At 39.0% G+C, this 24,612-nt stretch overlaps 1 protein-coding gene across 4 annotated transcripts in view; it reads left to right on the top strand.

Annotated features, from left to right (window-relative positions):
- kdm6a (lysine (K)-specific demethylase 6A) overlaps positions 1-24,612 on the top strand; it is a 573,573-nt gene that overhangs the window by 375,561 nt on the left and 173,400 nt on the right. For all 4 annotated transcript variants that reach the window (XM_028799755.2, XM_028799753.2, XM_028799757.2 and 1 more), the window contains one exon: positions 2,755-2,848. In XM_028799755.2, coding sequence (XP_028655588.1) covers positions 2,755-2,848 — 94 coding nt within the window. The remainder of the gene's footprint in view (positions 1-2,754; positions 2,849-24,612) is intronic.

The raw sequence follows: 24,612 nt of genomic DNA, 5'->3' as shown, positions 1-24,612 counted from the left end.
AGGCGTGATGACGCGATACGCAACTCCGCCTCCCACGGCCAGCGAGCTGCAGTCCATTACAGTATATGGACAAAAAAGAGGTTCTAGTTATGACCGTTACGCTTTGAATTTTGAAATGAAACCAGCCTAACTTTTGTAAGTAAGCGGTAAGGAATGAGCCTGCCAAATTTCAGCCTTCCACCTACACGGGAAGTTGGAGAATTAGTGATGAGTCAGTCAGTGAGGGCTTTGCCTTTTATTAGTATAGATAAAAAAATTGAGAAAGCACATGTACATAAGTATTCACAGCCTTTGCCATGAAGCTCAGAATTGAGCTTAGGTGCATCCTGTTTCCCCGGATCATCCTTGAGATGTTTCTGCAGCTTAATTGGAGTCCACCTGTGGTAAATGCAGTTGATTGGACATGATTTGGAAAGGCACACACCTGTCTATATAAGGTCCCGCAGTTGACAGTTCATGTCAGAGGACAAACTAAGCATGAAGTCAAAGGAATTGTCTGTAGACCTCCGGGACAGGATTGGCACAAATCTGGGGAAGGTTACAGAAAAAATTCTGCTGCTTTGCAGGTCCCAATGAGCACAGTGGCCTCCATTATCTGTAAGTGGAAGAAGTTCAAAACTACCAGGACTCTTCCTAGAGCTGGCCGGCCATTTAAACTGAGCGATCGGGGGAGAAGGGCCTTAGTCAGGGAGGTGACCAAGAACCCGATGTTCACTCTGTCAGAGCTCCAGAGGTCCTCTGTGGAGTGAGGAGAACCTTCCAGAAGGACAACCATCTCTGCAGCAATCTACCATTCAGGCCTGTATGGTAGAGTGGCCAGACGGAAGCCACTCCTTAGTAAAAGGCACATGGCAGCCCACCAGGAGTTTGCCAAAAGGCACCTGAAGGACTCTCAGACCATGAGAAAGAAAATTCTCTGGTTTGATGAGAGAAAGATTGAACTCTTTGGTGTGAATGCCAGGCATCACGTTTGGAGGAAACCAGGTACCGCTCATCACCAGGCCAATACCATCCCTACAGTGAAGCATGGTGGTGGCAGCATCATGCTGTGGGGATGTTTTTCAGCGGCAGGGACTGGGAGACTAGTCAGGATAAAGGGAAAGATGACTGCAGCAATGTACAGAGACATCCTGGATGAAAACCTGCTCCAGAGCGCTCTTGACCTCAGATTGGGGCGACGGTTCATCTTTCAGCAGGACAACGACCCTAAGCACGCAGCCAAGATATCAAAGGAGTGGCTTCAAGACAACTCTGTGAATGTCCTTGAGTGGCCCAGCCAGAACCCAGACTTGAATCCGATTGAACATCTCTGGAGAGATCTTAAAATGGCTGTGCACCGATGCTTCCCATCCAACCTGATGGAGCTTGAGAGGTGCTGCAAAGAGGAATGGGCGAAACTGGCCAAGGATAAGTGTGCCAAGCTTGTGGCATCATATTCAGAAAGACTTGAGGCTGTAATTGCTGCTAAAGGTTCATCAACAAAGTATTGAGCAAAGACTGTGAATACTTATGTACATGTGATTTCTCAGTTTTTTTTATTTTTAATAAATTTGCAAAAACCTCAAGTAAACTTTTTTCACGTTGTCATTATGGGGTGTTGTGTGTAGAATTCTGAGGAAAAAAATGAATTTAATCCATTTTGGAATAAGGCTGTAACATAACAAAATGTGGAAAAAGTGATGCGCTGTGAATACTTTCCGGATACACTGTGTATGTGTGTGTATGTATATATTATTATTTACCCTATTCAAATCGAGGCACCTCACACCAAGATAAACAAGACTTGAGCTCCTGCTTAAGAGCTACTTATCTATACAATATCCATCCATCCATTTTCCAACCAGCTGAATCAATCCCAGCCAACATAGGGCACAAGGCAGGAACCAATCCCGGGCAGGGTGCCAACCCACGGCAGATCTATACAATATTCAGTTTGCTAATTAACAACAATATTATTCTACAGCTATATATTTCAGCCCTTGTCAGTTGCAGCTGTAGTGAAATGATTTGTCTAAAATGTTTGCAACAGCAGTTGGCAATCAGGGACAATGTATTTTCCTCTTCCACTGAAGGTGATCATGTTGGTGAAATGAGCATTACATATTTGCATTCAGTAGGTCTTCCTTTTGAGTGTTCACATCCTTCTTAAGCGCTACAAGCTATAGAGTTAAGGTCTCATGGTAATCATAAGGTTGTCAATGTAAACAATAAGCCCTTTGTTTTTTAAGTTTATATTTACACCCTGGATATGTGCATTTTCAAACCATTTTCTTGAAAGGCATCATTACTCTAAATAGTGTCAGACACGTGTTTGCTCTCGTTCTGATCAACTTCCTTATTTACATCTAAACGCCACTCACAACGGAGGCTGTGAACAAACATGAATACGAAATGTAGTCTTACCTCAAGAAAAATAATTCCAAGAATATGTGATAAAATAATTATTTCCCATTTCCTTTCATTATCAGAAGGGTGCCCCTTAAATGTTAAAGGCACATTTTCTTGAATTGAAACCTTTGCTTCTTCACAGTGTTGATGTATTTGGTAAGTCATAAGGGGTTGTCTATCACTTTTTGTTAATTTATGGCAAGTTAATATATGCAGTGATTGTGAAGAAATTACCTATTAAGAAACTTATTCTGTAACCTTTAGGGAATATTTCAGTTTACTTACATTTTATATCCTGTAGTATTTTAACATTCGAAATTGTAATAAACGCCAAACTATAGTTTTGTGTGTTATATTTTTTCACAGAAAAAGTACCATGTTGCAAAAGAGGCCTATGAACAGCTCCTACAGGCTGAAAATCTTCCTGCACATGTGAAGGCAACTACTTTGCAACAGTTAGGCAAGTATACATACATATATATATATATATATTATATTTGTTTTTTTTTCCTTTTTTGCTTGAACTGAAGATATCCTTTATTAAATTTTAAAGAGCATGCAATAAATAGTTTGATATACATAAAACAGGTTTTTCTGTAGATTTTGTAAAATACTTTTCCTATGTGGGTTCATATAAAAAATTCAGTTTTCTTTAGTTAGAAATTTTACAGAACAGAGGTATGTTTTGAATTAAAATTGATGTTTGACTTATAAAGTTCAATCCTTTATATGCTTGTGGTATGATTTCTTTTCCTTTTTCTAATATTTTTATTAAAGGCCACTCAAAGTTGGATTTGATTCAGAGAATTCAGAGTTATGCAGTATAATACACTTCATCTTACCATAATTTGGTTGTCAGGTTTCACTAAATTGCACTAATTTAGGATTATTCTCAATTTCAACTTTCCTAATAAGTATTAATAAATAACCATGGTACAAGTAACACTTGTTTCCTTGTTAAAATGAAAGTAACATGCAGACTTTTTAAGTTTTAATCTGTTCCACACAAAAATCTGATCCAGTAACTGGGGTTCTCCATGTTTTTTTTTTTATGTGGTGGAGCCTAGGAAAATGTCACTATTATGGTCACATAATGATTTGGTGTTTGTAGTTACATTTTTGTGAGTTCATTCATACATTCATTTAAATCAGTTACTTAATATTTAAAATTTGTTTTTCTTAATTATCCAGATTAGCATTATGCTAAATATAAATATTATAATCGAACATTTTAATAACAAACAGCAATTAAATAAAATAAGTTATGAAACAAATAATACATAAACATAGACATTTTCAATTAAAACAGTTTCTCAGAGTAAACAAGAATGTAATAAGAATTTAAATTTGACCCTTACATGTGAATAAATATAATCTACTTGAACGTATTCCTTCTATGAGTTGCCACAAAGCCATTCTGTATATTATAGCACACCAACACAATTTTTTTATTTAACTGGAAATGCTAACTTGTACTTTTTAAAGTATAATTTAGGAAACACATCACATTACTGATGTTTACTAAGCTTAAAAGTCAAATCTGAAATTGCTTAAGCATATTGTAAGACTAACTTAATTGTGTTTGTCACAAAGCACTTGGAAATTATAGCTACAATGATGCACAAAAACTGAGTAACAAAGCTCAACTTAGAAGAATATTCATAAGGCATTCATTCTTTGCAGGTGAGCAGGTTTGCAAAACCAGGCTTTACTTTTTAAACATTTTTGTTCGAACATTCTGCTCACATGGCACATTGAAAAGTTGAGGAAATGTAAGCCAAGTTGCAAAATTAATAATAGTGTAGTCAGACCATACTTTTTTTTTTTTCTTGTTATAAACATCTGCCATGCTCAATATATACAGGCACACACCCAGAGTATACTGTGAATCTGATGTCACATGTAAAAAAAGTACCACTTATGACTTTGTGCAGTTGTAGTTTCTAAACAACCTGCATGAAAAAACATACCAAGCGAAGGTTCTGGTTATGTCACTATCTGAACTTTAAGCTATAATTTAATTTAAATTGCTGCAACAGATTAATATAAAGTTAAAAGAAATGTTGGCAGCCCTTACTTAAAATGTATATTTAATTGAATGTTAATTTGTTGTCATCGGGCTACCCCATTACTTATGCATCCATGATCCTATAATGGATAAGGCTGATTTGAGATGCATTGGGTCTGAAGGTTGTGTGCACAGACTTCAGTATTCCCTCATCATTCAGTATACATTAGTGATGTTTAGCCTGAACAAATCACTTGATTTGAGTGTCTGCACAACAATTAATAAATAACTTGACACATTTATCACTGCAAGGATCTCGTCAGTAGCTATGTAATCATACAATGCACAAGAGAATAAATAGATAAAAGATGTATTAAAATAGTGTATAATTTTAATTTCATTTTATTTGAACTCACAATAGCATCTAAAGTAGGCATTGAATGTTACCTTTAAAGCATGGCTATACAAAAGCTTTAACAAATTAAACAAAAATAGTAAATAACTTTTCCGTGTATGCTAATGAATTAATTAAATACAGCTTCCCTTTTGTAAGCATGATACCCCCAAATGATAGGGTGTCTTTCTCTTCTTTTTACAATATATTAAGAGGCTCACGTTTCATTTTTATCCACCACTGCTGCACTAAAGAACTAACCTCTGAAGAGACGGAGTCATTTGGAGTAAAATTTGACCGATTTAGATTGGTGGTCCATAACTATATCTAAGAGATTTATTCATTTGTAACAGCACGTGGCATTACAGAGCTGAGGCCATTAAACCAAGGGCAGAATTGATTTCTTATCTGCTTTGCTGCAAAAGAAATACAAACAAAAAGCAGTCTTCAAACATCATAGCCATATCTATGTTTCATCCGAAAATCCAATTCATTATATTAGTTAAAAAGAAGACAGATTTCTGTTGTGTTTTATGACCAAATTTGACCTCTCAAACTGATCCGTAAGACCTTTTTTTGTGTAGCTTGTCACATTTTCTCAGCTATCTATCAGCTAGAATAATTAGGCAGCAGACCCCTTTTCCCAATTACCAGTATACTTTGTATTTCTTTTAATAACAGTGAACATTAAACAAGTTAGAAAATGTATGAATGGTGTAATATTTAGGTGTGTTTGAGAATTGTGCAGACACTGTAGCCCACAACAGACTGAGTTTCGGAGTTGCCTGGGCCAAAGACTGTCACCAGGATTGGGTAAACAGGTAAAAACAGGCCTGGAAAGGACTTTGATCCATCACAGTGAGTATTTTGACTCACACATGCATGTAAACTTACCCACTCACCCACCATATTCACACATGGTGACAAATTGCAAGTGCCAATTCATTTAATCATATATATACACATACATAAAGTACATGCATACACACACACATATGCATACTCTAGTGGTCAAGAGTTTTAGAACACCTCAGTTTTTCTTCAGATTTAATCAATTGAAATGCAATGAATGTATTAAAATGGTAATAAGCAAAGCAGTAAACTGTCAGAGGATAAAGTTTAGGTTAGCAAAAACTGAAAAAAGAATATCTCAGAATATTACAAATTGGCCTGTCTTCAGGGATCAACTATTAGGTTACAACCTACAGATGTTCTGCAGCAATTAAAGTAAATCAAGCCTTGCAGTTGTATGAAGAAATATATACTGGTGTCCCATCATCTGCTGATGAATTAAAAACCCTCTGTCTGTCTTAAAGCAGAGTTGGAACAGACTATGTTACTACACCCTCTGAAGTACTATGTGGACAATATTACACTGTAGAAAGTTGTAAATTCCAGTGAGAATAGCAAGAAAACAGCAATTAACAAATGAAATGAGACAAGAGCATTATTACTCTTACAAGTGTTAGCCTTTCCTTTAGAGAAATTGTAGGAGAAAAAAAAAATCAGTATCCGTGAGTACGGTGTCCTACACAATCCAAAGGCAACCAGAAACTGGAAGAAATTGATAGAGATCTGGTAGACCCAAAGTCCCAACCCATTCAGAAGATAGGTTTCTGAGGGTCACCAGCTTGTGTGAAAGCTACCTCACAGCACAATAGCCTCAAACACAGCTTTAGAGTGGTCAGAAAAAGCAAGTCTCAGTTTCTTCTGCAAAGAGAAGGCTTTGTGCTTCAGATTTGACTAGGCGAGTGGCAGTAACAAAGTTATTCCTTAAGGGACAAAATTGGGCAGAGCAGATGTATATAATGCATTTTTTGACATATTCATGTTAAAATTGGTGGTATTTACATGGGAATATCATTGTTGTACTAGACAATGAGCCCGTTTCGACAACGTAAGATGAAACGGGCACGAGTGGAATAGTAAGTAATAAGTATAAGCACCACAAACCTGATGTAGGTGTATTGAATGAATGCATAATTAGGCCTGGAGCTGTAGTTGAAATCGCCGTTCAGGCCTCTAGAGCTTTAATCGAAGTTGCCTTTCTCTTTGGATTTTTGCGGCTGTAAATCCACCGCCTGCCGCGATGTTGGTCGAAGTCGCCTTTCTTTTTGAATTTTCGCTGCAGTAAATCCGCCGCCTGCCGCGATATCTGTCTCGTAAGGTTTTTCGGCCAGCTGCGCAGAAGGTGACTGCGCATTCGGCTTCGGACATGCGCAGAAGGCGACTGCGCATTCGGCTTCGGACGGACCCTGCTGCAATGTTGGCCGAAGTCGCCTTTCTCTTTAAATTTTCGCGGCCGTAAATCTGCCGCCTGCTGCGATGTTGGTCTCGTAGGGTTTTTCGGGAGCTGCGCAGAAGGCGATTGCGCATTTGGCTTCAGACATGCGCAGAAGGCGACTGCGCATTCGGCTTCGGACGGACGTGAGTGAGTGAGTGAGGAGACTGGCAAATTATATATAAGATTCTCCTAATGAAGACGAAAAAAATAATATGTAGATGTATAGTATATGACTTATGGTTTTGAGGAAAAATGAGTGGTGTATGAAAACGTTACACTATTTAGCTAATCTTTTTTTATTTGTATATGTGTGTATACATATATATATATATATATATACATACATCTATATATATATATATATATATATATATATATATATATATATATATATATATATATATATATATATATATACACACACACATAGTATCTGCATAGAGTGTGTGTGTGTATATATACAGTGCATCCGGGAAGTATTCACAGCGCATCACTTTTTCCACATTTTGTTATGTTACAGCCTTATTCTAAAATGGATTAAATTCATTTTTTCCCTCAGAATTCTACACACAACACCCCATAATGACAACGTGAAAAAAGTTTACTTGAGATTTTTGCAAATTTATTAAAAATAAAAAAAACTGAGAAATCACATGTTCATAAGTATTCACAGCCTTTGCCATGAAGCTCAAAATTGAGCTCAGGTGAATCCTGTTTCCCCTGATCATCCTTGAGATGTTTCTGCAGCTTAATTGGAGTCCACCTGTGGTAAATTTAGTTGATTGGACATGATTTCGACAGGCACACACCTGTCTATATAAGGTCCCACAGTTGACAGTTCATGTCAGAGCATAAACCAAGCATGAAGTTAAAGGAATTGTCTGTAGACCTCCTAGACAGGATTGTCTCGAGGCACAAATCTGGGTAAGGTTACAGAAAAATTTCTGCTGCTTTGAAGTTCCCAATGAGAACAGTGGCCTCCATCATCCGTAAGTGGAAGAAGTTCGAAACCACCAGGACGCTTCCTAGAGCTGGCCGGCCATCTAAACTGAGCGATCGGGGGAGAAGGGCCTTAGTCAGGGAGGTGACCAAGAACCCGATGGTCACTGTCAGAGCTCCAGAGGTTTTCTGTGGAGAGAGGAGAAACTTCCAGAAGGACAACCATCTCTGCAGCAATCCACCAATCAGGCCTGTATGGTAGAGTGGCCAGACGGAAGCCACTCCTTAGTAAAAGGCACATGGCAGCCCGCCTGGAGTTTGCCAAAAGGCACCTGAAGGACTCTCAGACCATGAGAAAGAAAATTCTCTGGTCTGATGAGAGAAAGACTGAACTCTTTGGTGTGAATGCCAGGCATCACGTTTGGAGGAAACCAGGCACCACTCATCACCAGGCCAATACCATCCCTACAGTGAAGCATGGTGGTGGCAGCATCATGCTGTGGGGATGTTTTTCAGCGGCGGGGACTGGGAGACTAGTCAGGATAAAGGGAAAGATGACTACAGCAATGTACAGAGACATCCTAGATGAAAACCTGTTCCAGAGCGCTCTTGACCTCAGATTGGGGCGACGGTTCATCTTTCAGCAGGACAACGACCCTAAGCACACAGCCAAGATTTCAAAGGAGTGGCTTCAGGACAACTCTGTGAATGTCCTTGAGTGGCCCAGCCAGAGCCCAGACTTGAATCCGATTGAACATCTCTGGAGAGATCTTAAAATGGCTGTGCACCGATGCTTCCCATCCAGCCTGATGGAGCTTGAGATGTGCTGCAAAGAGGAATGGGAGAAACTGGCCAAGGATAAGTGCCAAGCTTGTGGCATCATATTCGAAAAGACTTGAGGCTGTAATTGCTGCCAAAGGTGCATCGACAAAGTATTGAGCAAAGGCTGTGAATACTTATGTACATGTGATTTCTCAGTTTTTTTATTTTTAATAAATTTGCAAAAACCTCAAGTAAACTTTTTTCACGTTGTCATTATGGGGTGTTGTGTGTAGAATTCTGAGGAAAAAAATGAATTTAATCCATTTTGGAATAAGGCTGTAACATAACAAAATGTGGAAAAAGTGATGCGCTGTGAATACTTTCCAGATGCACTGAATGTGTGTGTGTGTGTATGTATATACATATATATATATATATATATATATATATTTTAGGGCTGGGCAAGTTAATGCGTTATCATGTTATATACACAAACCCAATTCCAAAAAAAAAAAGGGGGTTAAAATTCAAAATGAGCTAATATTTTTGCTGAAATAGTAAAATTTCTCACTTTCAGCATTTAATGTTTTCTATGTTCTATTGTGAATAAAATTTGTGTAATTTTAATAACTTGCTCGCTTCACTCAACCAAACTCCCAACCCCGCCTGTGCTACACGCTAGCCTCTTTGCGGTTCTCTCGTTCGCATATGGGGATGCGTTTTTACAATTTAAAAAGATTTTTATTTTCATGAGAACTGTTACATATGAATAATTTATCTTATTTTACATTACAGTGAGTAATTAACCATATTAAAAAAGAGTAAAACGTAATATTTTGAAAGTAAATTTTGTTTCATGTTGCGTTAGTTATTCATTTGGATCTGAAATGAACACGCAAATACCCTTTAAACTTACACTTCTACTGTAAAACTTCAGTAAAAACTATTTTTTTACTGTAAAAAATAAAATTGAACTGTCATGACAGATTTTTTTGCCGAATAATTTTGCCACGTTTCAACAAAATTGTTCCATGTGGTGCTAAGTTCTTTCAAGCAGACAGACAGACAAACATGGCTATCACAATAGGTGCTTTGCATTTTTAAACATGGTCCCACAGTTTTCAGGGGAACAAAAGTATTAGGACAAACTGATATAATCATAAATATACTTATCATTTTCAATATTTGGTTGAAAATCCTTTACAGACAAGTGACTGCCTAAATCTGGAACCTATGACAATCTCCAAATACTGGGTTTCCACTCTAGTGGTGCCTTGTGCCAGTGTTTTACTGCAGCTGCCTTCAGCTCTTCCCTGTTCGTTAGACCTTCTGCTTTCAGTTTTGAGTGAAATGCACGTCCATTTGGGTTGAGGTCAGTTGATTGACTTGACCATTGAAGAATATTCCACATCTTTGCCTTGAAAAGAACTAGGTTTGCTTTTGCAGTTTGTTTTGGCTCATTGTCCATCTGTACTGTGATGCGTCGTCCTATCTTTTCTGCGGCATTTGGCTGAATCTGAGCAGATAATATAGCCCTGTACAGTTCAGAATTCATTCTGCTACTTCTGCCAGCAGTCATATTGTCAGTAAACACTGTTGACCAATTTCCATTCGTAACCATGCATTATTATGCCATAAGTCTGCATTGAACATGTCTCACAGATCATGAGCCGTTTCTTGTTTTCTCCATTCTTTTCTCTTTCCATCATTCTGGTATATATTGATCTTAGTTTTCTTTGTCCATAGAAAATTTTTGCAGAATTCAACAGGCTTTTAAAAAAATGTTTTCTAGCAAAGTCAAATCTGTCCTTCCTGTGTTTGAGGTTTACCAGTGGTACCTACTTTCATGTAGTCTTCTCTTGGTTGTACACTTTGACATGGATAGGTCTACCTCCCAGAGAGTTTTCTCGGTTTTGCTAAATATTATGAAGGGGTAATTCTTTAACAAAGGCAGAATTCTGCAATCATTCAATGCAGTTGTCTTCTGTCATTTTTCCAGACCTTCTGGTGTTGCTGAGTTCACCAGTGTGCTCCTTCTTTTTAACAATCTACCAAATAGTTGATTTGACTGCTCCTTGTTTCTGCTGTCACTCTAAAGGGTTTATATTGTTTTCCATCCTAATGATGGACTGTTTTTTCGGCAGCTCTTTGGACCTCGTATTGAGAGTTCACGGTGACAGCTTCCAAATGCAAATTCCACACCTGGAATCAATTTCAGACTTTTTACCTACTTGATAGGTAATGAAATAATGAGTGAACTGATCACACTTGGATATGGAACGTCTTGTCAGTCAAATATCCAAATAGTTTTGAGCCCCTGGAAATAAGGGGACTGTGCAGAAAAATGGGTGCCATTCCTAAACTATTCATATGATATTTTTGGTAAACCTCTTAAATTAATGTTGAAAGTGTGCACTTAAAATTACATAATGATTGTCTTATTTCTAATCTATTGTGACATACATAGCCAAAATTATGAAAATTGTCATTGTCCAAATACTTATGGACCTGACTGTACACAAGTTAATGAGATGCTATAGTGCTGCAATTTTGGATAACAGCTGATAAAAAACCAGTAGTGCCATTAAATAATAGCATTTTAAGATTATAGTTACCACCTGTCAATGGTATTTTTGTCAGTTAGTCCATTTTTACTTTGATATTTTGGAGTGAAATGTAAGGTTCCTAAAGTTAGGGTGTATACTTACCTTTCTTGAAAGATTGTGGTCCTTATCAGTGATAGTTCCAGTTCCTTGTTGATTTTATCTACATACCCAGTTATTATTCAGCAGTTAAGTGGAGGTCAAATTCAATCAAGTTCAGACATATTCTCTTAATTTTGATATACTGTATATTGATTTGAATACCAATGCAGATTGCTTAAAACCACTGTATTTTATTGCATATTCAGTTTAGGCTCAGTTTCAAGAAACATTAGCACCAGTAAGGCATCACACATGAATTGTTCAGTTTTTATAACTGTATATAATATAATTGTAATATTTTGCACTGTGGAAACACTGGTTATAAACATATTATTATAAGTATCTACAGACATGAATGTCAGATTGTTGATCTGTTGCGGTGAAGTGAGCAAGGGGTCTGTTGAGTGTGTTTTTGTAGATTTGTTGTAGATTAACGCAAATCTTTGCAAACGTTTGTCCTTGGGACTTGTTGATAGTCATGGAGAAGGCGAGTCTAAGTGGGAATTGTGTGCGTTTAAATTTAAAAGGGAGATTGGTGTCGGAAGGAAGGAGAAAGATTCTTGGAATGAAGATTGTTTCAGAATTTTGGATAGCGATCAGTTTGCACTCAATAATATGTGTATGTATTCGGGTAACGATGAGTCTTGTTCCATTGCAAAGACCTTTTGATGGCATAATATTTCGGAGGAGCATAACTACGGCTCCCACCTTTAGATGAAGGATATGGGGAGGCATGCCAGTTGGTGTGAGGGTGTGTAAAAACTCCTGTGGGTACGTTAGTTGATCATTAGGATTGTCACTGACCACTGTATCTACACTCTTGAAGGTCACTTTTTCACCCTGTATAAGATCAAGAACTTTGTTGTTAATATGTAGAGAATCGTCATTTGTGACGCTCAGTATTGCTCTTGCAGCAAGTTCTTGAGGAGTCAGTCGAGAAATTAATATCATCATAAAGTTGAGCAACTGGGTCTTGTTGTTGTGGTAAACATTGAGAGGGTAGATCTGCTGTGTCTCCAGTTTTACCTTCCCCAACTTGAAGAAGCCATTGAACAAATTGAGTTTCACTTTCGAGAGCTCTCATATTTTTTGTGAGTTTTAGGACCTTCATTTCGTTCCACAGCCTGTGTTTATTGATGCAAGAGGCAATGGTGAGGGCTCGAGAACTGCGGAAGATAACAGGCAGTATTTGGCGGAAATCTCCACCCAGAAGAATGGTTTTATTACCAAAAGATGCATTTTTGTGAGTGAGATCTCGCAGTAGTCTGTCAACAGCTTGAAATGCATAACAATGAGGCATTGGTGCTTCATACCAGATGATAATTTTCGCTTCGAGTATATTATTGGCATCGTTGGTATTTGGCTTCATGTTGCAGGTTGATGTTGGTGTGATTTGAAGAGGTATTTTGAACACGGAATGTGCAGTACTACTGCCAGGCAGCAAAGTTGCTGCGATTCCAGTTGAAGCAACCGCTATTGCCACATCTCCTCTGCCTCTCACAGAATGAATGAGGGTTTTATATACAAAGGTCTTGCCTGTTCCAGCAGGGCCGTCGAGAAAGAAACATTGGCTTGGAATGAACAGGTGGATTGTATATTGCCTGCAGTACTGTTTGTACGACTGTTCGCTGATCGTCCTTGAGTTGTTGTGTGTAATCTGAAGCTACGTTTTGTTCGTGGAGAATGTCAACACAAGTTGGAGTATAATGTGGGATGAATTCGGTGACTGGGAGATGAAATTGTTGAAGAGTCATACCATAGCACTTGAGTATTTCATTTATTTCTGAGAGAGCGTACATCGAGGCAGTGTCAGTGGAATATTTAGTAAACAGGTCTTCGCAAATTGCAAGTTTATGTGTTTGCCATAGGTCTGGGACGTTGACAGGTTCCCCAAGCACAAATGATAGCGAAGAGTTGTCTCATATGTACGGGCATCATAGTTTGTGTAGCTTCATAAAGAGTGTCATGCCAAATCTTGTCATCATTAACGAGACATAACTCTTGACATGCTGCTTTAAATGAGCTGCATATGTTTCCATTTATGGTTCTAAGTTCCTAGAAAGTAGTAGCTCCTGGAAACCGTGTTAGGAGGGCGCATAAGTAGTAGAGTTCAGAGTCTTGAATAGAGACAATTGGCATTCTACCTGTAGCGTTACTTTTTCTGAGTTGTCGCTTCCACATGCTAGCCTTGGAATCGAAAGTATAATAGTGTGAAATGTCTATATAGTGGAGTGATTTCGCATGAGTATCCATCTTATTCAGGTCAAACCATGCTGTTAGCATGGTTTTTCTCGTTGCTTCTCGATTTAAGGTTTCTTCTTGGAGACCTTCACGAAACAGGACAGTTTGTTGTTTGGGAAGATGGACAGGTAATCGTATAATTGTGTGAGATTTGTCTGACATACTGTACTCACTAAGACGCTACTTAGCTTCTGGAGCACTAACGTATCTTCCGTCATGATTTCATTATGAACCAAGTCATCGTTAGCATGTTCTTGCTATAAGGTAACAGAAGGTGCATCGTAACCTTTGTGAACATATTTGTAGAGATATTTCATGGACTTTATAGATGAGCAAACTTCGACATTAATACAGTGCATCCGGAAAGTATTCACAGCGCATCACATTTTCCACATATTGTTATGTTACAGCCTTATTCCAAAATGGATTAAATTCATTTTTTTCCTCAGAATTCTACACACAACACCCCATAATGACAACGTGAAAAAAGTTTACTTGAGATTTTTGGAAATTTATTAAAAATAAAAAAAACTGAGAAAGCACATGTACATAAGTATTCACAGCCTTTGCCATGAAGCTCAAAATTGAGCTCAGGTGCATCCTGTTTCCCCTGATCATCCTTGAGATGTTTCTGCAGCTTAACTGGAGTCCACCTGTGGTAAATTCAGTTGATTGGACATGATTTGGAAAGGCACACACCTGTCTATATAAGGTCCCGCAGTTGACAGTTCATGTCAGAGCACAATCCAAGCATGAAGTCAAAGGAATTGTCTGTAGACTTCCGAGACAGGATTGTCTTGAGGCACAAATCTGGGGAAAGTTACAGAAAAGTTTCTGCTGCTTTGAAGGTCCCAATGAGCACAGTGGCCTCCATCATCCGTAAGTGGAAGAAGTTCGAAACCACCAGGACTCTTCCTAGAGCTGGCCGGCCATCTAAACTGAGCAATCGGGGGAGAAGAGCCTTAGTCAGGGAGGTGACCAAGAACCCGATGGTGACTCTGTCAGAGCTCCAGAGGTCCTCTGTGGAGAGAGGAGAACCTTCCAGAAGGACAACCATCTCTGCAGCAATCCACCAATCAGGCCTGTATGGTAGAGTGGCCAGACGGAAGCCACTCCTTAGTAAAAGGCACATGGCAGCCCGCCTGGAGTTTGCCAAAAGGCACCTGAAGGACTATCAGACCATGAGAAAGAAAATTCCCTGATTTGATGAGACAAAGATTGAACTCTTTCGTGTGAATGCCAGGCGTCACGTTTGGAGGAAACCAGGCACCGCTCATCACCAGGCCAATATCATCCCTACAGTGAAGCATGGTGGTGGCAGCATCATGCTGTGGGGATGTTTTTCAGCGGCGGGGACTGGGAGACTAGTCAGGATAAAGGGAAAGTTGACTGCAGCAATGTACAGACACGTCCTGGATGAAAACCTGCTCCAGAGCGCTCTTGACTTGAATCCGATTGAACATCTCTGGAGAGATCTTAAAATGGCTGTGCACCGACACTTCCCATCCAACCTGATGGAGCTTGAGAGGTGCTGCAAAGAGGAATGGGCGAAACTGGCCAAGGATAGGTGTGCCAAGCTTGTGGCATCATATTCAAAAAGACTTGAGGCTGTAATTGCTGCCAAAGGTGCATCGACAAAGTATTGAGCAAAGGCTGTGAATACTTATGTACATGTGATTTCTAAGTTTTTTTTATTTTTAATAAATTTGCAAAAATCTCAAGTAAACTTTTTTCACGTTGTCATTATGGGGTGTTGTGTGTAGAATTCTGAGGAAGAAATGAATTTAATCCATTTTGGAGTAAGGCTGTAACATAACAAAATGTGGAAAAAGTGATGCGCTGTGAATACTTTCCGGATGCACTGTATGTGTATTGAATTTTTTACTCATCCAAGGGTTGTACGGAACTATCCATTAATTATCAATTTTAAACTTGCCTATTTGTGCAGTTGGCCCTTCTCTTCTGCGGTAGTTCGGGTACCCGTTAATGTTTTCTTGCGTGTGTTCCTTGTAATCTTTCGGGAATCGCTTGTTGCAAGTACCATCCTTCATGCACAATGCTGTTGGATTACCTGCTGTACCGCATGGTCCGTGTACCATGCATTTAGTAACAATTTCAAATAACTTAGGGTCAGGGTTAGGGAGTTCAGCAGTGACACATTTATCAATGTCATCTTTGGTTCTTATTTTAGAATTATTGTGAAGAGTAAACAGCATGTGGACATGAGGAAGGCAGTGCTTCTGAAGTTCGATTACGTAAATATAAGAGATAACAACCCCAAAAAGATGTTGTTGTAGAATGTCTCTAAGTAATTCCTACAGCTTAATCCAAAAGACTCGTACTACAATATCAGGTCTGTTCTCCGGTCTTTGTGTATCCGACAGTGCATGAAGAATTTTTGGCCAAGCAGGATTACATGTGAAAGTGATAAATCAGGCTTTCTGAATTTACATACTATGGCCATGGCATCCTGATAGTTTTGTTGCATGTATCTTGGACTTCCTGGAAATGTGGATGGTAATATGATCATTTTGCTAACATGTCCGTTTTTAATTTTCAGCCTTTGCTTGCAGTGCGTCTGATAGTCCTTTGTATTGTTCCACTTGCAAATCTTGTTGATGTAATCTGAGATAGTTGAGATGCGCGCCCGCTGTTTTAACATATGCATCTACGACGTACTGTTGGAATAGTTTGCTGCTGGAGTGCAAAATACTAAATGTAATCCTCATTGAATCTGTACACGTAAAATTGGCATTGAGTAAGCCTGATTAGGTTGGCGGTTCTTTTATCGGGAACATGTTGTAAATCTTTGTGCCAGCCAATGTCTCCGTAAGGGAATAAAAGTGGGTAAACCATAGGATCGCAATTCATATTTAGCGTGGAAATCTGTTTACAGGAGTTGCCTCTGGGATAGATGCAAATATCCCTTTCGACAGGGGGTTTGCCATCTTCTCTGACGAAAATCACTGCAACATCAGTGTGACATGTCGGGGCATTGTATCGTCATAAATCCTGCCCGGGGTTTTCCTTGAAAACCATTCGTACAGATGCTGTTGGATTGGACTGAGTGATTTCATGCATGTGTTTGTATGATTTAGCGAAGGGGTTGATTGTTCTGAGTATGGAATCTAGCTGGAGAAGTAAATTTTCGCTGTATGCAGAGTTTGCTTTATTTTGTAAGTGTACTTCAGTAGCTTGCGCTGTGTCAAAAACATACAACTGTCCATATCCTGGAGAGATAGAAGTGTTATCATATAGTGGAGAGATTTGGTGATAAATTTGCCTGTGTATTTTAAAACCGTATGGTCCGTGACCAGGAGGTTGAGTTATCTGTGCACCCATGGAAGCAAATGCTAGAGAAGAGTTGTATTCTCAGATGTGTTCACGATAATTTTTACCTTCTGATGTTTGCTGTGTAAGAAGCTGCTGTAAAGATACAGGTGGCTCCTGCAAAGGTGGTAAAGCTACTTTACCGTCGTGGCAGCACCTCGAGTACTTGTTGGATGTATTACACTCAGCAGGCCTGTATAGTGCATGACAGTGTTTGCACTGCTGGTCTGGAGTCCCAATGTTGTACTCTTGGATGGGAAGACAGGAATGAGGTGAAGAAGTACCTGTGGTAACGGAAAGAGGATTGTGTGTATGTCTGCTGAGACTGCGTTGGTTTGGAAACGTTGCTTTGCAGATGTCGCGTTGTAAGACTTGTGAATGAGTTTTGTTGTGTTTAGTCCTGTGTAGCGAACAACTTATTGCATTTCTGGCACTCAATATAGTTGTTGGGAAGAATGCCTTTTCTTGTGTTTAGCAAGTGCGGTTCGCGTTTGAAAAGTTTTGTTGCAGGAATCGCACTGGAAGAATGTGTTATTGGAGTGGGAGTCAAGTCATTTTTCAGTGGAGTGAATTTTTGTGTGTTTGTGAAGATAGTTCTGCGTTGTGAAATGTTTTGTGCAAGTGTGACACTGAAACAATTTGTTGTTGCAGTGAATTTTCTTGTGTTTGGCAAGGTTGGGTTTTGTTTTGAAAGGTTTACTACAAATTTCACAGAGGAAGGTTGTACCAGTAGACGAAACTGTAGTGTTTTGTGGAAGAGAAGAGTGACTGAGGACTGATGTGTTGGTGTTATCAGACATTATATGCTGCTGTGGAGACATGATTGGAATCGGTAGGAGGGCTTCATAGTGGCCATTGTCTAGTTGTCCTGAGTACAGAAGGTAAATGAAGAGAGTATTTCCAGAATTGTAAATGCAAGGCGGGATGTTGGGGTTGTGTTTCAAGTAAATGATAATGATAGCATGGAGAATCTCTGAAAGAGCTTGAATTTCAGCTTCACCACCATAAACTCCAGATGTTGCCATGTATTGATAGTACTCCTGATTTGTTGTGATAACTCGAATTGCGTTCGAAAGAACAACAGGAAGAACGTCTCCAAATCTGTCCCAATGTGATGCAACGAAATCTATTGCCCTATGTCGTAGTGAAAGTGCATTTCCTTCATCAACCGTTTTGTGTCAAGAAATAACCCACTGATAGGAACAGGCAGCTGCCGGGTCGCGGAATAGAGATGATGTTGTACAAAAACCCGTCGACAGAGAAGATACTGTCATTCATTTTATAACAAAGGCTTAGGAAACAACCGTCGCAGTATAATGAAAATAGCAAGGTGTATGGGAGGCCGCAGGCAGCATGAGGAAAGGTTTGGAAGAGGACTAATAGGAATTGAGAAATGCCGTGTGGGCGGGACCGGTTTTGAGGTGGAAGCAGGACGAACCAGAAGAGAAATGTATATGAGATTAATTTATTATTAAAAAGACAGCACTGCACTTTATTGGAACCTGAAATTTTGTTAAATAAATTTTTACAATTAACTTTGAACCATCCCTTGTTTTTTGTCCACATTTGCTCTAGTTCATCTATCAATGTATCAGATTCAAAAAAGTAATGCCAACTGCTGGAACTCTGGCATCACACCTGTGAGATGAGGAACTAAATTTGAAACTTTTGAACCCAGTCATTCTGTGGACAGATTTTTTTTTTTTTGGTCCATAGGCTAACTACTGTAGGTGGACCTGGGGACATCAAAGCCAGATCAGTGAGAGAATTATCAAAACTAACCAAGTCAGTCCAGTCCCCAGTTTTGTTTGTTTTGAAGTCCCTAATGTGGTACCCCAATGTATGCATCTTTCTCACTAGCTTAAAGGTAACTAAACAACAAGGACAGCTAAGCTAAACATATTACAGAATACACAAAATTAAAAATATGCCTTTTAAAAAGTAATAGTGTTGTAACCAATAAATGGGATATTTGTCTGAATGCCAAACCCATCTTAAACAGACTAGAGTCCTGCATTGGATCAGGAAATTGTCAGATATTGAGTGATTTTTAGTACTTGTTTACTTTTTGTTAGGGTGGATGTGATCCAAAATTAAACAAAAAATTGGTTTGAGTCTAAGGATATTTAATCATACTACAACAATTCACTATTATAATACAGTAGTCCATTAGTATTGTGTTCTGTAATATATTATTTTTCTCTCTCTCCACTTTGTTTTTCTTGACCCTGAAAGCTATTTATGTTCTAACAGTAACTTCAGGACTTAGAGACAAAGAAAATCCTTCATTCTCTTATTCAGTAGGAAAGCCAGTTGTATTTTTGACTGGGCACTCCCAGTATTATTTTAAAAAAATATTTTGTTAAGGCAAAATTAGATACCTGGAAATATATAGTAATTGATAACATGTATTGAATTGGATGCAGTGTGATTACTGATTCTAAAATAACAGGTGTCACAAAGAAGTGCTTGTTTATGACAGCTGCCAAACACATAGCTAATGAAGTACAGTAATCCCTCGCTATATCGCGCTTCGCCTTTCGCGGCTTCACTCCATCGCGGATTTTATATGTAAGCATATTTAAATATATATCGTGGATTTTTTGCTGGTTCGCGGATTTCTGCGGACAATAGGTCTTTTAATTTCTGGTACATGCTTCCTCAGTTCGTTTGCCCAATTGATTTCATACAAGGGACGCTATTGGCAGATGGCTGAGAAGCTACCCAACTTACTTTTCTCTGTCTCTCTTGCGCAGACTTTCTCTGATCCTGACGTAGGGGGATTGAGCAGGGAGGCTGTTCGCAAACCTAGACGATACGGACGCTCGTCTAAAAATGCTGAAAAATTATCTTCACGTTGCTATCTTTTGTGCAGCTGCTTCCTGAAATGACATGCAGCACGGTGCTTCGCATACTTAAAAGCTCGAAGGGCACGTATTGATTTTTGCTTGAAAAACAAACTCTGTCTCTCTCTATCTCTCTCTCTCTCTCTCTTTGTATGCTCCTGACGAAGGGGGTGTGAGCTGCCGCCTTCAACAGCTTTGTGCCACGGTGCTTCGCATACATAAGCCAAACAGCCCTATTGATTTGTTTGCTTTTCTCTATCTCTGTGACTTTATATGCTCCTGACGGGCACTCCTTTGAAGAGGAAGATATGTTTGCATTCTTTTAATTGTGAGACGGAACTGTCATCTCTGTCTTGTCATGGAGCACAGTTTAAACTTTTGAAAAAGAGACAAATGTTTGTTTGCAGTGTTTGAATAACGTTCCTGTCTCTCTACAACCTCCTGTGTTTCTGTGCAAATCTGTGACCCAAGCATGACAATATAAAAATAACCATATAAACATATGGTTTCTACTTCGCGGATTTTCTTATTTCGTGGGTGGCTCTGGAACGCAACCCCCGCGATGGAGGAGGGATTACTGTATAGCTTAAAACATTATTTTTAACATAGTTCCTTGTAATTAACCAAATTTTGTTCTATAGTTACTGTACACTAATATCTGATGTCACTCCTTTAACAGAAGAAGCCATAATCATGTCATTTGTCAATACTAATATAGAATCTCACACTTTAAATATTCCATATTTATCTTGCTTTTGCATTCTAAATGATATAGAAAACCACAGATTACCACGGATAGAGAATAGGATTGTTTTGCTAGATTGTGGCAGGTAGGGTTGAGCAGTAAAATGATGATAGTTATCAAATATTTTAAACCCCTTGATAATGGTAAACGTATTAAGGAATTTTTAATTTTTTTATCAATCAATTTTAGCATGTGTTGTAAAACTTTCATTCTGGCTAGTCAAATGCTTAAGTCCCAACATAGCACCAAAATTGTGCCTCACCGTATAATGTATTAAGGTGCATTGTTCAAGTCCTCCAGGATTCAGTGAGAATATATGTATCTAAATGTCAATCAGGTCTTGCACAAATTCAGCAAGATGCTTTGTCAGAAATAGTTACCTTAATGTCAGATATCCTGTCAAAATCCATACATTTATTTATTTTTTATTATTAGTTTAATTTACATGTCATTTTTGTTTATTATAAATATCAATTTAGTTTATTTTATATCGGCTTGAGAGCCATCACTTTTGTTTTTAATTTTTTCTGTTCTCTGTTATGTTTACTGATGTTTGTTTATTTGCTTAGAATAAAACACAAACCTTGATGGATCCTTTTGGTTCTTGGTGGATTCTCGTACATTGTATTTTAGTTGAAAAGTAGTGTTTCTGTTGTAGAGTATATAAAGCATTATTTACTGCATCACTATTGAACAAAATGCATTTTTTTCTCACCAACTCTTTTTGGTTATATTGTCCAACCCTGCTGAAGATTCTCAGATTTCCTTTACTGAATTTGCTCCTCTGGCCAAAATTTGCCTGTATGTGCCTGCTGCCATTTTCCCATTCCTGATACTGTTTTCAGCACAGGTGCAGCATTGTAATTTATCACAGAGCATCCCAAAACCTGAGACAGTTAGGATTTCTAACCAAAAATATGTAAATGAGAAAAATAACCCTGTTGCTTGCAATGTGAAGCTAATAAAATGTAACACTTGAAGTGTTTACATTCAATTTTAAATTGACCTAATTTATTCATATCTTAGTTGACTAAGATAAGGGTGTTAGCTTAAAGTGTGATAAATGCCTTATAGCATGTTTATATTCATACATCTGTTGTTAAAATAATGGACAAAAGGTAAATTCTGATGTTATGTGGTGCTGTATAGTACACCATAATAAGCCTTTTGGCTCATTAAAAATCTGTTCAAACTTTAATTTGATCTTTAGGAAATGAATATAATTATTGGTAATTATTAATAGTAAGTAATAAGGAAAAATATAGTTATAATATTTCCAGTGCCACTCATCATACATGGAGGCCGATGTGACATGATTGGTATTCACAGGGTATTTGCAGCTCACTATTCAAAATTAGAAAGAGCTCGGACTCAAACCCGCAACCTCTTGATTTACGAGGCAACAGTTCTTACCTCTGCACCAGCCACACTTTAACAACACGTAAACTGAATGACTTCTTTTTCTTTGGTTATATTCTTGAATAAAAGTGCACTTGTTTTGTTATACCTTTTTGTGAAGGTGTTTATTTGATATCCATATTACTAACCGAGAATGGTAAACCGGATATGGACGCAGGGACCTGCCCGTGGACGCAGGAGACATAGTGCGCAGGCGCCACACAAAGCCCCCCTCCCCAGAGTGAAACGGGAGAGACTACGAACGTGCGCAGGCGCCACACAAAGCCCCCCCCCCCCGCCCCAGCGCGAAACAGGAGAGACTACGAACCGTCTGACATGCCGCAAGCAGGATAAAGCAATGTCAGAAATAAAAGACAGAGTAGGAAACAAAGTAAAACGTCATAAAGAGGTTAAAGAACGGGGCCAAACACATGGAGAGCAGGTTACAGGAGTCAGACCCACGCCCCAGAGTGAAACGGGACAGACTACGGAGTACACACACTAACTTAAATAAGAAATGAGGCAATGCGCCCATAAACTCAAAAACGAAACAGCGCGATCCACCGAGATCGCAGGAGTAATGGCTCAAAAACAACACAGCTCAACTAACGCGCGATCCACCGAGAACGAAGGAGTTAAGGCTCAAAAACGAAACAGCTCCACTAACAGAAATAAATGAAGCAACGCGCCCATAGCACACAAAAAAGAGGAGTCAGACCCACGCCTCAGAGTGAAACGGGACAGACTACGGAGTACACACACTAACATAAATAAGAAATGAGGCAACGCTCCCATAGCACACAAAAAAAGAGGAGTCAGACCCACGCCCCCAAGTGAAACGTGACAGACTACGGAGTCCACAAAGGGTCACACATCAAGCCCGAGATTATGGCTCAAAACCGAAAGAGCTCCACTGACAGAAATAAGAAATGAGGCAACGCGCCCATAGGCAACGACACCACCACACAAAACACAGGAGTCAGCCCCCCGACCCAGAGTGAAACAGTACAGACTACGGACTCCACAAAGGTTGACAAATCAAGCCCGAGAGAGTACGGAAAGCGAATTGCAGTATGGAAATGAAACGGGACAGACCACGGACTCCACAAAGGTTGACAAATCAAGCCCGAGATAGTACGGAAAGCGAATTGCAGTACGGAAATCGCCAGATACTACGAAAGGCGTATTCTCCTACAACGCGCAACTGAAATAAACGTCCACACTACACAGCAGAATCCACGCACTTCTAAAAAACCGCAAGCAAACACCCGACATCATACAGAAACCCCACAAATACGGACAAAACAACATATTTGAATCACATTATCCCCGCCCCAGAGTGAAATGGGACAGACTACGGAGTCCAGAAAGGTTCACAAATCAAGCCCGACATAGTACAGAAAACGAATTGTACTACGGAAATCGCCAGATACTACGAAAGGCGTATTCGCCTACAACGCACAACTGAAATAAACGTCCACACTACACAGCAGAATCCACGCACTTCTAAGAAACCGCAAGCAAACACCCGACAAATACGGACAAAACAACATATTTGAATCACATTACAGTAATACAATATTAACAGTACAACCACAGATAACACAGGCGCAACACCTGATGGTAATAAGAATAAACGAACGATCCGTATTACACGTACGTCATCCTCACACGTACAAACTATACAGCATAGGTCAATCTCATTACAGTGATGCATTATTAACAGTACAGCCACAGAAAACGCTCCATATTAACAGTAAGTGCAATCATCCATATTACTTACCCATATTACTAACGGTAAACCGCAGGCACGGGTTCAAAACGCCGGGGGTAGGTGAAAGACAGAGTAGACAACAAAGTAAAACGTCATAAAGAGGTTATAATGCAAGGAGGCCAAACACATGCAGAGCAGGTTACAGATAATGAAAACTGGAATTCAAAAGACTCAAACAAAAACGTGGGCACGAAACACATTCAGAGCAAGATACAGAAAATGAAAGCAGAAATAAACGACAGTGTCAAACAAAGAACGTAAACATTGCATTAGCGCAAAAAAAGAGAAATTATTACTCTGAGAAATAACTAAATGGCGAATAGTGATCGAATATATGGACACAGGTGATATGTCAGATGTATGTAAATATTTTAAGGCTGTTTTACCTCACATGCGTTTATTGCTTACTTTCCAAAACAAATTAATAACTGCTGATGATGTGGATCGCTTTGTCTGTGCTGGAATTCCAAAACCTATCCTGAATTATGGTACACAGTCATTAAACACGTCTCACGGACCTCATTTAAAGGATTCAGCACATTGGGACTCAAAGGATTCCAAATATTGTTTTTACGTAAGTTCTGAAATAAAAGTGAAATTAATGAAATAGCAACAATCTTAAAGGTGTGTATCCAGAACACCAAACACAGGGGGTTGGTGAGCGAAGCGAGCAGGGGGCAAAGCCCCCTAGTTTTGACTAAAGTCTCCACATATTATACACTTCACGTCATTATTACTATAACATGGAAAAGGTTTATGTTTTACTTATGTGTTTAACATTTCTTGCCTTGCATTTCC

Source organism: Erpetoichthys calabaricus, chromosome 4 (genome assembly GCF_900747795.2).
Source record: "Erpetoichthys calabaricus chromosome 4, fErpCal1.3, whole genome shotgun sequence".
NCBI lineage: Eukaryota > Metazoa > Chordata > Cladistia > Polypteriformes > Polypteridae > Erpetoichthys > Erpetoichthys calabaricus.
Note: the sequence above shows the minus strand (reverse complement) of the source record. Positions and strands in the feature narration are given on the sequence as shown.